General features: G+C 35.0%; 1 protein-coding gene across 2 annotated transcripts in view; it reads left to right on the top strand.

The window, feature by feature from the left end:
- TLK1 (tousled like kinase 1) overlaps window positions 1-16765 on the top strand; it is a 121934-nt gene that overhangs the window by 27936 nt on the left and 77233 nt on the right. The window contains exons 2-3 of one of the 2 annotated variants that reach the window (XM_037523523.2): window positions 5005-5123; window positions 14850-14921. In XM_037523523.2, coding sequence (XP_037379420.1) covers window positions 5005-5123; window positions 14850-14921 — 191 coding nt within the window. Of the gene's footprint in view, window positions 1-5004; window positions 5124-14849; window positions 14922-16007; window positions 16055-16765 lie in introns of those variants that run through there. The other variant, XM_037523522.2, reaches the window with a different exon arrangement.

Genomic DNA, 16765 nt, shown 5'->3' with positions numbered 1-16765 from the left:
TGGTAACTGGTATTAGCCTTTTAGACAGCTGCTTTTTAGATATATTGATTTTGTTTTTACTATCAAGAAAAATGGAGACTTAAGGAAAGGAAAAAAATCATACAATTGAAAAATTTATTCTTTGTCATTCAAATGGTGGTATAACTAAAGTAATACTAACTAACCAGAACTGGAAATGTCTACATGCATGCCATCTGTTTTTTAGACTAGCCACCTTGGGAAAGCATACCTTTGTAATAACATTTGAATAAGTTTGTAAATATGTGTAAGAGTGGGAAAGAGTAAGAGAAAATGTTTAGTGGAGAGGACATGAAAAATAAATATAGGAAAAAAACTTCATGACTTTTCTGACAACTCAGTACAATATGTGTTGACATTGGTAGACTAAGCATATACCACAGTTTTCTAAACTTTCAATTTTCATGGATTGAATTGTGTCCCTCATTTGTGTTGTTTCCTTAAAGTTGTTTTTCATAGTATAGTATGTGATTGATCTCTAACTTAGGTAGTGACCTCTCTTGTTACATATTTTTTTAAAAAGATTTATTTATTTATTTATTTAAGCACTGGGTACAATCAGAAGTGCGGGAGGGTGAGAGAATTCACCAGAGCCAGAGCAGGCAGCAGAGCAGGCGGAAGGATTGAAGTACACTGCTGAGGGGAGCAGCGGGCGGCAGGAGAGGTCTGTGCGCCATGTGGGACCCTCCTCCGGTGGCCGGGGAGCAGCCGGGGATCGAACCAGCACCTCAGAGGCTGCGGGCAGCTTCGCAACCCAGCGCTCAACTGCTGCGCCGCCGGGGAGGCCCTTTTGTTACATATTTTATGTGAGGCTTTGGATGTAAATTTTGGGGCGCAGTTTAGTAATAGCATAGTATAATTAGGCAGACAGCTGGTTGTATATTGAGATGGGGTATTTATGGATAATGTGGTATTTATAATGGCTTTTAAAATTGCTTTTGAACATTTACTATGTAATAATTAATGGATTATGGCAAAAGTTTACATATTCTTCAGGAAATCTGACTGTAATTGGAGACCATGTTTCTAGATCAGTATCAGAAATTATAATCTGATTCTACAAAAGATTAAAATCTTTGTGCCTTTTTACTACAGATGTCAAACTACCTATTTTTGCATGGTAAATAAAAATGAAAGATGATAAATACTTTGTGACATGTGAAATTCAAGTCTTTGTGCCCATACAGAGTTCCTATATGGCATTCTTCTCACTTCATACTGCTTTTGGTGCACTACAAATTTTAGTGCTATAACTGTAACTTGTGAGTGCCTTGTGTATTGCCAGCCTGTAATCGCTACCGTTTTTATACCAGTGCATATCTGTCATGTCAAAACAAGAAAAGAGAAAAATGAACTCTTGAGTGGTATGCTTTTGAGGCAGTGTGTATTCTTTTGTTATTGAATTAAATGGTAAAACATTGTTCTTATTTGTGCAATGATGTAGCTGTGATAGATAATACTGAATTGTTGGAACAGTCATGATGCATTTTTGCTTGAAAAATACATAGAAAAAAGCTTCCTGACTTTTGTGACAACCCAGTACAATATATGTTGACATTGCTTGACTACGCATATACCATAGTTTTCTAAACTCTCAATTTTCTGAGAGTAACAGGAAAATTAGAAAATTTAAAGTGAGCATATTATTACAACATAATTTCTTCATAAAAATAAAAATAAATGAAATTGAGACAGCCACCAAAATAAGTTTCCCAGTGGCTCATTTGTTAACCAAAGAAATCTATTTACTGATGAGTTAATTAAATTGTGTTTGATTGCAACAGTCAATGTGTTCAGAGAAAATAAACTTTTTTAGGACTTTTAAGTTTTTGCCAAGAATTAGTTGATTTAAGAGTTGAGGACATTTGAAGCAACATCAATAGTCAATTAAAAAAAACAAGGCAAATAATTTAGAGTGGTTTTTCTTGGCTCTTGATGAGTTGACAGATGTTATTGATACTACTTAGTTGTTGTATATTCAAGGAGTCAATGCCAAGTTTGAAGTGGTAGAAAAATTAGCCTCTATGAATAGTGTATATAGAATGGCTATAGGCAAGAATATTTTCAAAGTTGAGAAAAAAATGCTAAGTACAATCTGAAGTGGAATCTGCTAAGATATGTTACAATTGATGGTAAAAATGTGTAGGACAGAAAAAGGACTAGTTTTATAGTTTGCAAAGTTTATAAAATGGGAGGTATTTGAAGCTTATAGCTATTCCTTGCATTATTCATTAGTAGGTACTTTGCAGAAAATATGTGAATTTATCTTGTATTATTGAATCACTGTTTTCTATGGTAAACTTCATTTGCTCTCATGGATTTAACCAGCATAAACAGGATGAATTTTTGTTATAAACAGAAGATGAATACTCTGGGTTAGCAGTGCTAAAAATTATTGCAATTTTTTAAATTTTGGACTAAGACTGATCGTTTTTTAAATGAAGAGGACATTTCTTCTACCACTATTGTCAAAACCACAAGCTTTGGAAATCTGCATTTTCTGCAGACTTGATAACGTTTTAAAATGATTTTAACCTAAAATTACAAGGCAAATGGTGCTTATGTATGAAATTTAACTGTGATAAGATCATTTTAATGACAAATGATGTTTCAACCACAGGTAATGTTAAGTTGTTCATTACATTTCTATTAGAGTGAGATCTTTATTTCCACATGAATTTGCATAAATGCATTTTCTAGCCTCAAACTTAGCACATTTTGAGACATTGCAGTTCTGATATTTTTCAGATGTTGATGCAAGTGAAAAAGTTTACATATTTGAAGATCCATTTAATGGTGCACTTGAGGAACTTCTGCCTATCTTTCAGTTAGAAGTGATTAATCTGTAATGTATTGACATACTGAAAGGAAAATATCAAAGGAAGTCTCTAATAAACTTCTATAAGTGCCTTTGAAGTAATGAATAAGCTCAATTAAACACTACGCTTGTGGGTTGATATCAGACAGTATCTGTCTGAAAAATAATTTTCAAAGATAAATATATAAAATTTCATTATAGATCAGCACTGTCAGATGAGTATGTGCCAATTATTTTGATGATAGGAAACATGAATACTTAAAAATCCCCTCCAAAAAAAGAATTCCATTCTTTCATTAGTAGGAGTCTAAAATATTATACTCAGTTATTATGTTTTGAATTTGTCACTGAAAAGTTTATGGACAGTTTTTCTCTTTTTAAAAACTTGAAGTATGATTGACAATAACATTCATGTCTGCAACATTTGTATACATTGCAAAATGATTACCAGTCTGTTTACTATTTTTCTTAGAAATTTTCAAATTTGTAATTCCATACTGTGAATTATAGTTCTCATGCTGTACATTAAATTTCCTTGACCTACTTAATTTGTAACTAGAAATTCATACATTTTGATTTCTCCACCCACACTCTAATTCTCCACCTCTCTAGTAACTAAGTCTTGTTTCCTCTTTCTGTGATTCTAGTTTGTTCCACACATAATAAGGCTCTCTTTCTGACTAGTTTCATTTAGTATAATACCTTCAAGTCGACCATGTTGTTTCATATGGCAAGATTTCATTCTTTTTCATGACTGAGAAGTATTCCAGTATGTGTGTTGTGTTGTGTATGTGTACCACATCGTTTTCCATTCATTCACTGAGAGACAACTCAACAGAAACAAACAACCCAGTCAAAAAATTGGCAGAACTAAAAAGACATTTCTCCAAAGAAGAAATGCAAATAGTCAGTAAACATATGGAAAATGTCAGATATCACTTGTAATCAGGGAAACGAAAATCAAAACCAAAATGAGATACCGGGCCTCCCCTGGCGGTGCAGCGGTTGAGCACTGGGCTGCGAAGCTGCCTGCAGCCTTTGCAGCGCCAGTTCGATCCCCGGGCGCCAGCGAGGGTCCCACATGGTTCTCAGACCTCTCCTGCCGCGCCCGCTGCTCCCCTCAGCAGTGTCCTCCGTCTGTCTGTCTGTTCTATTACCCGCTCTGGCTCTGGTGAATTCTTTCACCCTTCTGCGCTTCTGACTGTACCCAGTGCTCGTATAAATAAATAAATCTTCAAAATGAGATACCACCTCACTTCAGGAAGAATGGCCCACATTAAAAAAAAAGCTGAAAACAACAAATGCTGGCAAGTATATGGAGAAAAAGGACCCCTCTTACACTGCTGGTGGGAATGTAAACTGGTCTAGCCACCATGGAAAGTTTCCTCAGAACTTTAGTGTGTGGAGTTTTCTCAGAACACTGAAAATGGATCTACCATATGATCCAGTGATTCTACTCCTAGGAATCTTCCCAAAGGACACAAAAACACTAATTTGAAAGGAAAGCTGAACTCCTATATTTATTGCAGCACTATGTACAACAGCCAAGATAGGGAAACAACCCAGACACCCCCAAGTAGACCAATGGATCCAAAAGTTGTGGTATATTTATACAATGGAATATTACTCAGGAATCAAAAAAGACAAGCTCATGCTATCTGTAGCAACATGGATGGAGCTGGCAGGGATTATGCTACCCAAAATTAGTCAGAAGGAAAAAGATAAATACTGGATGGTCTCATTTATATATGGAATAGAGAGAAACAAAACAAAAGGTCAAAACTAGTAAGCTGATCATAAAACAGAAACATACATCAAAGGATGGGGAGTAGAATAAAACGGGAAGGATGAACACAAGGGAATATGGTGATAGTTTTCATGGATGATATGATTGTAGGTAAACTGGGTACTACAACAATGTTAAGTAAAAAAATTCAGTTAGTTAAAAGATAATAAAATGGTTACATTTAGGAAAAAAGAGAGAATGAAAATCTTAGGCCATATTCAGACTTACCAAATCAGAATCTGCATTTTCATCTATAGAATTCATTAAATTTATGTTGACATCTCAACTAAGTATATGCATAGAGAGAGAGATGGATATTTTGTGTTTTGTGTACATAAAGATAGACATATGTGTGTATTTTTTTTTTTTATATATATAATAGGTGCAATGGATGAGCTTCATAGTCTGGATCCAAGAAGGCAAGAATTGTTGGAAGCTAGATTTACAGGAGTTGCAAGTGGGAGCACTGGGAGCACTGGCAGTTGCAGTGTTGGAGCTAAAGTGAGTACAGTTGTAATCTTTAATTGACATTTTTTCCATGTATTAAATGACCTTATATATATTTTATAAAAGATTCCTACATAAGGGGCCTCCCCGGTGGCGCAGGGGTTGAGCGCTAGGTTGCGAAGCTGCCCACAGCCTCTGCAGCGCCGGTTTGATCCCAGCTGCTCCCCTGCCACCCGAGGAGGGTCCCACATGGCGCTCAGACCTCTCCTGTTGCCCGCTGCTCCCCCCAGCAGTGTACTTTGGTCCTTCTGCCTGCTCTGCTCCCCGCTGTGGCTCTGGTGAATTCTCTCACCCTCCTGTGCTTCTGACTGTACCCAGTGCTTGTATGTATAAATGAATAAATAAATAAATAACAAATCTTTAAAAAAAGAAAAGATTCCTACATAAGTGCTCAAGAGCAACTTACTTAGTATAATTTTTATAATTTATGGGGGAAATATTTATGAACCTCATTTATTTTTTTAATTATTTTTGTTATATTTCTTAGTGATGTACATTTATTTTACATTCTTGTTTGTTTTTTCACAATATAGGATTTCTCCCCTCAGGTGTGGTCACCATAGTTTTCCCAGTATCAAAGCACCCATAGTCGTCTACCATAGTCCAGGTGCTCCCTTCTCTGTCTTCCTCTTTCCCTTCTTGGATGCCTCAGATCTGTGGTAAACTTTCAAGGGTTAGTCTTTGTTCCTTTATTTTCTCTACATTTCACATATAAGTGAAACCATCTGGCATTTGCCTTTCACCTTCTGGCTCACTTCACTTGGAATAATCCCTTTCATTTCCATCCATGTTGCCACAAATGGCATGAGTTTATCATTTTTGATCGCTGAGTAGTATTCTGTTGTGTATGTGTGTGCGCGTATAAATATATATACACACACATCACATCATCTTGATCCGCTCATCTGTTCTGGGGTATTCAGATTGTTTCCATATTTTGACTTTTGTAAATAACGATGCTGTAAACACAGGCGTGCAGGTTTCCTTTCTATTAGTGCTTTTTGGATAGATACCTAGGATTAGAATTGCTGTGTCATATGTTAGATCCATTTTTAGTCTCTTAAGGTATCTCCACACTTCTTTCCATAGGGGCTGGACCACTTTACAGTCCCACCAACAGTGTAAGTTAGAGGGTTCCTTTTTTTCCATACTCCAGCACATGCTATGTGTGGAGGTTCCTCAAAACACTAAAAATGGATCTACTGTATGGCCCAGCAATTACACACCTAGTAATCTGCCCAAAGGGCACTAAAATGCTAGAATGCACTCCTGTGTTTATTGCAGCACTATTTACAATGCTAAGATATGGAAACAGTCTAAATGTCCCAGAGCAGATGAATAGATCAAGAAGATGTGGTATATATACACAATAGAATACTCCTTGGTGATCAAAAAAGACAAACTCATGCCATTTGTGGCAACATGGATGGAGCTGGAAGGGAATATGCAGAGGGATGTAAGTCAGAAGGAAAAAGATAAGTATTGGATTGTTCTCTTATAAGTACAGAACATTGAAAAACCAAACAAAGGATCAGGAAAATGACAAAACTTGCAAGCTGACCATACATCTGAGACATACAGAAGGTGAGAGAAAGGTAGAAGGGTCAAAACGGAAGGAAGAGCACAAGGTACTGTGGTGATGGATCTTTGGTGCTGTGGTAGTGGGAGAACTACAGGGACTGCATCTGCGAGGAGAAATCAAATACTGTCCAAAAATTAACAACAATGTAGGAAAGTAATATTAAAAAAAATCATTAAGTTAAAGATAAAAAAATATTTAAAGTTAAGGCAACCATTTGAAAAATTAAAAGTAAAAATAGGAAGGGAAATTGTAATGTTAGTGTGTTCTAAACTCTTTTTTTTTTTAAGTTTTATTTATGCATACAAGAGCTGGGGTACAGGCCAGAGATGTGGTGGGGTGGTGTGAGAGTATTCACCAGAGACAGAGTGGGGAACAGAACAGGAACATTGACTGAAGTACACTGCTGAGGGGAGCATCGGGTGAGTCAGGAGAGGTCTGCTGCGCCATGTGGGTTGCTCTCTGGCTGGCTGGGAATTGAACTCTTGTGCTGCAGTGGCTGCAGATAGCTGCATAGGTTGCATCTTAACCCTTGCGCCACCAGGGAGGCACCGAATTCTAAATTCTTAATCTTTCACAGCAGGGTCAATATAGGACACACTGAAATATAGTGCGTACAATAAAATACTCTGCACCTGTTTGAAAAAAATACTCCTGTTAGCGAAAGGAATGAATAGGCTCTGTATGCATTGATTGGGAAATTTCTCCACGATATGTTAAGAGAAAAGAAAACACTGCAGGACAGTTAACATAATGTTATCTTTTGAGTAAGAAGGGAGAACCAGTGAATGTGTATTTAATTTGCTTGTGTAGACATAAAAACTCTAGAAAGATAATAAAACAAGCTGAAGTAGCCTTTGTGTTGCTTACTAAAAAAATTGAACCAATTTTTAAAAAAGTGATTGTTTCTAAATAGTGAAACTGGTGTGTGGGAGGGGGGAGTTTGTATTTCTGTTTTTTCACTGTGTTGCACTTATATTTTTAAAAATGTTCCTTGAGTGTGTTTTTTAAAAATCTGTTTTGTTTTAAAGATTTCAAAAGTCTGTGTGCTTACATATACGCATGCTGTATACCTGAATGTATGTGATTATGCACTATATTCTGTTATGTTTCCACCATGTTTCTTCCTCTCAATAATTTTGAACCTTTGTTATCTTTTGGCATTGGTAAGTAACTCACATACCATAAAATGGATCCATTTAAAATATACATTTCACTATGTTTTAGTATATAACAAAGTTGTGCAACCATCACCACTGTCTAATTTTAGAACATTTTCAAAAGAGAGCCCATAAAAATTGATAGCAAACTTCCCTTTTCCAGAGAATATTCTATACCCTGATAACCAAGGTCTGCTTTCTCTCTCTGTCTGGATTTGCCTTTCTTGAACATTTTGCATAAATGGAATCATACATGACATTTTGTGTCTGGGTTTTTCACCTATCACAGTTTTTTCAATGGTTCGTGAATGTTGTCTATATTAATACTTAATTCCTTTTTATGACTGAATATCCCATTGTGTTGATATATCACAATTTGTTTATTCATCAGTTGGTAGACATTATTTCTTTTTTTGAAATGGATGATATTACTGATAAACACTCTAATAGAAATATTTGTGTCAACATATGTTTCCAGGTTTTTTAGGTATATATACACACACCAAGGAGTGGGGTTGAGTCACTCTGACACTGACCTGGGGAAGAAAAACAGACATTGGAACTTAGAGCCCAGCAACAGAGTCATCCATATATAATAACTTGATTTATTACTCCAGTGCAGTGTTGTAGTAGATGATGCTGAATCAACTGCATATACATAGGAAAGAAATGCTCTTGACTCTCGCCTCTTACCATCATACAGCAGTCCAGTTGAATTGTCTATCTAAATATGAAAGATAAAATTCCTGTAAGAATAGTAACATATTTCATAAATTGTTCACAAAGAGACTAAAGTTTGATTAATGTAACTACATTCAAATGACACCAATGTATGCATGAAATGGCAAGCATTAGAGATTTCATACCCAGATATGTGTTGGAGTTTCAAAAGTCAACTTGTTCTCCCAGCCCTATAATGAGTATTATTAGAACCATATCTAATTCTTCAGCCCTGCATTCTTTCTTCACAGAGGCAGTTCCTTTTACCTTGTAGGTTGTTTTTTTTTTCGTAATTCATGTGTTGTTTTAGTTATGTCTGTATTTCTAAATGAGATTATTGTAGTTGTTTTGTCTTTCTCATTTTTTAGATATTTATTGACTATTATAGATGATGAGTTAACTCTTTTAAATGATCCAACCCTCCACCCCTATAGAAATACTCAAACTTACCTGACCCTCCCCCCAATTTAGATATTTCTGGCTTTAGTTATATCATTATTTCATTGTTTATATTATGACAATGTAAATTTTATTTACAATGAAGCCATGTGGGATTCCATTTCTTCTTTTGTACGACATCTTATTTTCATAGACTTAGAAGTTGATTTAGTTCTTCAGTTTATTAAGTGTGAGTGTCCACATGTACTCCAGGAGAAGTATATTAATCTCTCATTATTTTTTTTAAAGATTTATTTATTTGTGTATACAAGAACGGGTCTAGGCCAGAGGTGCAGGATGTGGAAGGATTCACTATAGACAGTGTGGAGCAGAACAGGCAGATCTACTGAAATACACTGCCGACGGGAGCAGTGGGCGAGACAGGAGAGGTCTGCTGTGCTAGGGATCAAACTTATGCTGCAGTGACTGGGATAGCTTGATAGTGCTGAGACTTTAACACCTGCGTCACCACAGAGGCCCTAAATCTCTCATTATTTTCAAGTAACAAGTTGTGTTCTCTTTTTCTTTTGGCATTCTACTGAAATCTTTCATTCTTCTGTTCTTATCTAGGAAGTTTCTCTTCATTTTTTCTGGATGCCTGTCATCCTGGTATCTTTCTTGATCATGATGGGAACTCCTTTTAATATCTGTTCTGTGTGTGAACTCCTGTTTCCTGAATGCCATTGCTACACTTCTTGGTTTTCTTTCCTTGTTTTGGTGGAGCAGATTCTCTATTTCTGAGAAAAGGTGCTTGACCTTGCATAAAAGGTGCTTGACTATACCCCCAACTTGGTTGTTAGTTTGAGTGTAGAATTCTATATTGGAAATAATTTCCTCAGAATTTTGAAGCCATTGTTTCCATTACCTTCTAGCTTTCAGTGTTACTGCTGAGCACTCCAATGTGAATCTGAGTCTTGATTCTTTTTAAGTGACCTGTTTATTCTTCACTGGAAGCTTTTGAGATCTTTAATCTCCGGCATTTTTTTTTTTTTTTTTTTTTATTATAATGTGCTTTGGTCTGGGTCGTCTTTGAACCAGTGTGCTTGGTTTAAAAGTGTGTCCTTCCAAATCTGGAAACTTACCCTTTCCAGTTCTAGAAAAAGCTTGACTTATTTCTTTGATAATTTCAGTTCTTTGATTTTCTGGTTCTTATTTTTGGAATTCTCATTATTTGGATCAGGACCTCTTATACTCTATAGTTTCCTTTTTTTTCTTTCCTTTTTTTGGGATCCCTTTCTGGGAAGGTTCCTTCAGCTTTATCTTTGTTGCAGCTGGGGTTTTTGTTTTTTTTTTTCTTTCTGCTACTGTATTTTTAATTTCCAGGAACTATTTTTAGTTGTTATTCTATAAATGATTCATAGTCTGCTGGTATTAGGATATTTGTAATAATTTTATTTATGTGTGAATTTTTTTCTCCCTAAGTTGTTTCTGTTTCATTTATAGGTTTCTTATTTTTTCTTGTGTCTTTAGATATATGGTATGATAGTGGACTTGTTTATATCTGTGCATAGACACTGTATCACCAACTGGATGCTTTGCATGGGTAATAGGCAGAACCGAACTGACTGATGGGTTTTGTAGTTGGTTGATTTGACTGTTTTCCTGTAGAGAAATTCTACAATTTCCTACCTGTGGAATGTAAGTTTGGCTGCTAACTTTCTAGAATTGACTATAAACAGGGGGCTAAGAACTCTTCATTTAGTGTGTAGGACTTGAACTTGATAATCTTCAGAGTTGCAAAAGTCAAATTGTTCCACCAACCCTATAATGAAAATTATTAGAACCATGTCTGATGCTCAGCCCTACATTCATTCTTCACAGAGGCACTTTCCATATTGTCCCATATATAGCTCGGTTGAGAGTTCTGTAGGCTCATCATTTTCAGAGGTTAAATCTGGCCTCCAGTATTTATGATAAGCCAGCATTCAGTCATACCTATTTTTTGTATGTAATGTATCATTTTTCTCTGACTGCTTTCAAGATTCTTTCTATATCTATGCTTTTCAACAGTTGGGCAATGATGTTCCTAGTTATGGTTTTCTTTGTACTTTCCTTGGTTGAAGCAATCAGTGAGTTGCTTAATCTGTAAATTTGTTATTCTCACCAAAATTTGGGATTTTATGGCTGCTCATTTTTTTCCCTTTTGTGACTCCAATTACATGTATATTAGATTTCTAAAGTGTTCAACAGACATCTCCTTTTCAATATTTTTCATTAGTCTTTAGTTTTAATAATTTAATCTATCTTTAGTGTTGTCTTTTTTCCATTCTACTCTTAAGCCCACCTATTGAATTTATTTTTTGAAAAAATTTAGTTTTCTTTTTTTTTTTTTTGAAGTTAGTAGTTTTTCACCACAGCAGCTGTATATATCACACCATGATGTCCAGTCACCATCTGTCACCAACCAGTTGATCTCCTCTACCTGCTCTGCTCCCCCTTCCCGTCTGATAACCACCATTCTGTTATCAGAACCCAAGGGTGGTTTTTATTGTGTCTGCATGCTTTTTTTTCATAGATAACCCATAAGTGAATAAAAATCACATAGTGTTTTTCTTTCTCTGTCTGATTTATTTCACCTACCATAATCCCATCAAGGTCTGTCTGTTTTCACAAATGGTAGAATTTCACCTTTTTATGATTTGAGTATTCTACTGTGCTTGTACTCACCTTTAGTCACTTCCATTTCTTGCCTGTTGTTTATAGTGCAGCAGTGAACATAGTGGGGAGCATATGTCTTTTTGAATCAGTGTTTTCATATTCAGATAAATACCCAGAAGTGGAATTACTGCATCTTTTGCTAGTTCTGTTTTAAAATCTTTGAGGAATCGCCATACTGTTTTCCATAGTGTTTGCCTCAATTTACATTTTACACCAGCAGTACATGAGGATGCCTTTCTCTCCACATCCTCACTAAAACTTCTTGTTTCTTTTTTTTTTTTTTTTAAAGATTTATTTATTTATTATTTATACAAGCACTGGGTACAGTCAGAAGCAAAAGGGTGAGAGAATTCACCAGAGCCAGAGCGGGGAACAGAGCAAGCAGAGTGACTAAATACACTGCTGAGGGGAGCAGCGGGTGGCAGGAGAGGTCTGTCATGTCATGTGGGACCCTGGCTGGTGGCCAGGGATCAAACTGGCGCTGCAGAGGCTGCTGGCAGCTTCACAGCCCAGAGCTCAACTGCTGCACCACTAGGGGAGGCCTACTTTTTATTATTTTAAGAAGTTAAAATATCTTATGAATTTATATTGATGCTTCCAATTCAAATCAGAACTACAAAGTTTTTATTTACATCTTTATTTTCTTCCATACTAACAATTCTCAAGGACAAAACAAGCGATCGGATTATAACATGATTATTTATTTACTTTCTAGACTTCTCACACACCAGTTTCAGTGTAACAGTAGCAGTACTGTCACTGTGACCAGAGTAATTATTGAAAGCAATTAAAATTTTTTCTTGTGTTTTCCATAAACTTCGATCCCCATTTTAAAAATATTAATAATTATACCTACATTAAGCCATTAAATTTTGTATTTAAGTCTTTATCAACAAGTAAATAATAATCATTGTTTGATACCAGTTTTTAGGTTGAAACACTGTTCATTTTGGTTGCTGAAAGCTTGTTCTCTAGATTCTTATTTCTAGCATTTTGATTGAGTTTATCTCTGCCTTCTAGGTATTAAAAATCAACTTTAGAAAATATAAAATACTTTCTTTTCTTGAATATCTTAAATATGTTACTCTCTTTTCTCCTGGCAATAAGGTTGCCTTTAAAAAAGTTGATGCTGACTTTCTGGGATTGATATGCCTAGGTAGATGTACAATTTGTTTTAGTTGGTAGTTCCTTTTTTTTAATTTCCAGGGAAGCTTTCTTGAATTATAGTTTTCAGTTTGTTTTCTTATGTTAGAGCTTTTTAAAGACTTTCATTATCTGAATGTGGATCTCTTTGCTAGTTGTTGCTTTCTCTCAAATCCTTTTTATCTCTAAATTTCTTTTGATTTTAAAAATGTTCCTTTTTACTACTTAGTTCTCTTAAAGCAGCTGTTGTGTGTATTTTTCTCTTGGGTTCATTCAGCCTTAATTTTCACTTTTGAAACTTTTTTTTTCAATTTCTGATGTTTTTCTGAGTTCTCTTACCAAAATTCTAAGGTTTTTGAAATCTGATTTATGTTCATTTCATGTCTTCAGTCATTTTTGCTAGTGTTTCAGCTCATGTTGAAATAAGTTCTAATTTTCACCTCTTTCATGGGTGTATGTTCCTTATATATAGACTTTTATTGTCAAGATGTTACTCTGTATTTTAGTCTTTTTCTTTAATAATAACTTCATAAAATTGATCTACATCATTTACTGTTGCTCACTTAATGTGGTCCAGGATGACTTTTCTTACAGAGTTCTCTCTGCTATTGTTGGGGCTTTCTTCAATCATGTGGCTTTTGCTTTCTGAGATTTCTAGGCTTTGTACCCTTGCCCACTTTCATCTAGATGTTTTCTTTCCTTTATCTTCATTGTTTATAATGTACTCAATTTTGATTCTGTACCTAGTAGTTTGTCCTAATCGTGACACGGTAATGTAGATGAGTTTCAAGAGTACATAAAGACTGGATTTCTCCAACTTCTTCAGACTATACTATTGGCCCCTTGGGAGTCTGTTCTCAGACTACTTCTTCAGGTCTTGGTGGTGGTGATTTGTTCTCTGCTATTTTGTGAGGGTGAAGGGGGAATTTCATGCCACTATTTTGTTGTGACTACTGCATTTTTATTGTTGTGGATATTGCATTTTTAGGTAGGGGTTTGGATTCTTGAAAGCACGCTACTGCCTCCATTGCACTGGGATGGTTCTAATTTACCGCTTCTTAATTGCTGTTTATTTTTTTGTTTCAAGTTGGATAATCTTGCCCTAAATTAGATTGTAACTTCCTCTAAATTGTTCCTGAATCCTAACTAGTTTGAATGTTACTTTATGTTGAAAACAACCTTTACAATATCTGTATACTGGACTGATAAGCAATGGCTCAGTCATCAAATTGGAAATTAATAAAAGGGTGATTTTAATGCTAGGATTAGTAGCTATTTTTATAAATTGATGTGAAATGACCTGCTTGTACAGGAGATTAATTTATGTGTTATCTTTGTCATGTGTGGCATAGCCTGTTCTCCTCTGATCTAAGCATTCCTGGAAGACATTGTAATGTACTCGTTGTCCTGAAAAAGTCCACAAAGCAATAATCTACATAGAAGACATACTAAAAATGTAACACACATCATTGTACAGAATGGTAGCTCATTTCTGTTTGTTGCAGTTCAAAAATATAGTAAAGGAAATGTAACAATTCTTGAGCCTTGCAATTAAAAAATGGTCACGATGGTAAAAGATTTTCTTAAGAGACTAAAAAAAAGAAAGTGAAGGATTGTTGAGTTTGTTAACATGAAGACAAGCAAAGAGATGGTTATGGGATATAATGGAATTTGGTAAGATTATAAAGGAAATTGAATACAGATTAAAATTTTGGTTAAAAATTATTGGGTAGTAGTAATTTTAGGTCTTGCTAACCTAATAGCCAGTTCCTTTGCTCCTGAATTTGGTATTCCAAACAATTAGCTAACACAAGCCATTTCTTGAAACAGAGCAGAACATTATTGACTTGATAAAACTTTCAAAAATATTTATAGTGTTAAGAAGTTGATTTTTTTTATTTCATTTGACTTCCTTGCATAAAGGGTCATGCTTTATAGTCATTTATGAAGAAGATAGATTATTTACTTCATAATATCTCATTTAAACTTCTAATTTTCACCTTTTAAAAAAATCTTTAACAGGCTTCAACAAATAATGAAAGCTCTAATCACAGTTTTGGAAGCTTGGGATCTTTAAGTGACAAAGAATCAGAGGTAAGTAGCTTCATTTTAAATATGGTGCTATTAAAGTAAAAACTTTTTTATGAAATAGGTTTTTTCTTCATTGATCCTTGTGCGGAAAGCTAATGCTTTTTAAGTTTCTTGTGGTAGCTTTTTTTTGTTTTATGAAGTGCAGCATTCAGACTGAAAATTTTATTTGACATTAGAAAGAAAATAGAGTTTGTTTCTGAACTTGTACGATAGTGGTTTAAATATTCCCAATGGAAGAGAGTTAAAAGCCATTCATAATTCTAAGAGATGAAAGTGGTTTTTGAAATGCATTATTTCACTATTTTCTATTTCTATTGTTATACTTCCCTCTAAGTTTGGTCCTGGGTGAGGGCTTGTTTACTTTCTGAGATGTAGATATATATTTTTTCTCATTTTGAAATTTCTTACGGAATTTCATGCTGTAGTTTTTACCTTTCATATTTGAAAATACATGACAAATCCCATCCCCTACCACTTACTTATTGACCCCACCAAGAAAATACATGCAATTTTGGTAAAGAGGCATTTGAATCCCTGGCATAATTCACATTGAGTATGATAAGTACTTGATAGCATCTTTTAAAATGTGTAGACAGCAATTTGGATTTAAGCATTCACTTGTTGAAGCATCACTTTGGGTTTTAGCATTCACTTGTGGAAGCAACTTTACCTTTTTGTCACTATATTCTATACTATTTTCTCAGATTACAGAGTGTTCTGTCTACTTCTCAACATTGTGTGTGTGTGTGTGTGTGTGTGTGCATTCTCCCTGTTGGCGTTGACTTATTTTTACCTGATCCATTTTAATCTTTTTTTTCAACTTGGTTGTTGTAGATTTATCACCTTGATAGTACTGTTTTGTTGTTAATACTCAATAACTCTTAGCTATTTGATTTTGGTATTCAGTGGAAAGAGAATATCAAAAGTGGCATCTTTTCAAGCCTTCTGTTAATAAAAACATCTAGGAACCTCTAGGTAGTCAGTTTTGCGTAGTTCTAGTCAGGCACCCTGACACTCCAGAGGAGTGTGGCATAGGGCTTTCACTCATCAGGCTTTCCCTTCCACAGAGACAACTGGCAGGCAGCTGAAAGGACTGTGCAAGTGACGGGACTTTATCTGCAGTAGGTTCCCTTGAGGTAAGCGTTAGTAGACCCTGTAGCAACAGATTATCACAGTTCAGCTTTTTTTCAAGTTAACACTCTTTAAGTCCTTAAAAATTATAGTCTTAGATCTAGTCAAAGTACAGTTTTTACAAAAACTGAATCAAGAATGTTTTCACTTTATCTTGCATTTTGGAACATTTCTTGATCCTTCCACTGAAATTTGGGTCATTTAGTAATTTCACATGCTTCCTCTTTCATAGACTTTTATATTACAAAGGGCAATAAAATAACTTCAGATACTTGTTCCCCACCACCACCACCAATCTGGTGTTTTTGATTGATTTAAAATGGCAAAACTGAGTAAAAGATTACTTTTAATAGTTTAGTTATAGATTCAGTATTTGAATTAAAAAAAAAGTCTGTAAGAAAATACCACCTCCCTTAAAGAATTCCACAGATCACTTTTGATTATTTTTAGTTAATATGTTAAAGACCTTTTTAAAGACCTTAGCTACATTTATAGTGAAATGCAATTTGATTAACCATTGGATGTGTTTAGCTTTGTGTAGAAATTTTGATTTGAGGCAGCAATAGCAAATCTTTAGAGTCTTTTGACTTTTCACTGTTCTGTGTTGTGTATCTTGAGTTTTTACAAATTAATGGCTAGGTAGTACTGTATTTTGGAAATGACTATAGGATTATACATTTTCCAGATTTGAAGAAGCAAGGCCTTTTTTGTCTTTC

The sequence above is a fragment of the Talpa occidentalis genome, unplaced genomic scaffold (genome assembly GCF_014898055.3).
Source record: "Talpa occidentalis isolate TD23 unplaced genomic scaffold, MPIMG_talOcc4v2.1 talOcc4.3, whole genome shotgun sequence".
Taxonomy (NCBI): Eukaryota; Metazoa; Chordata; class Mammalia; order Eulipotyphla; family Talpidae; genus Talpa; species Talpa occidentalis.
Note: the sequence above shows the minus strand (reverse complement) of the source record. Positions and strands in the feature narration are given on the sequence as shown.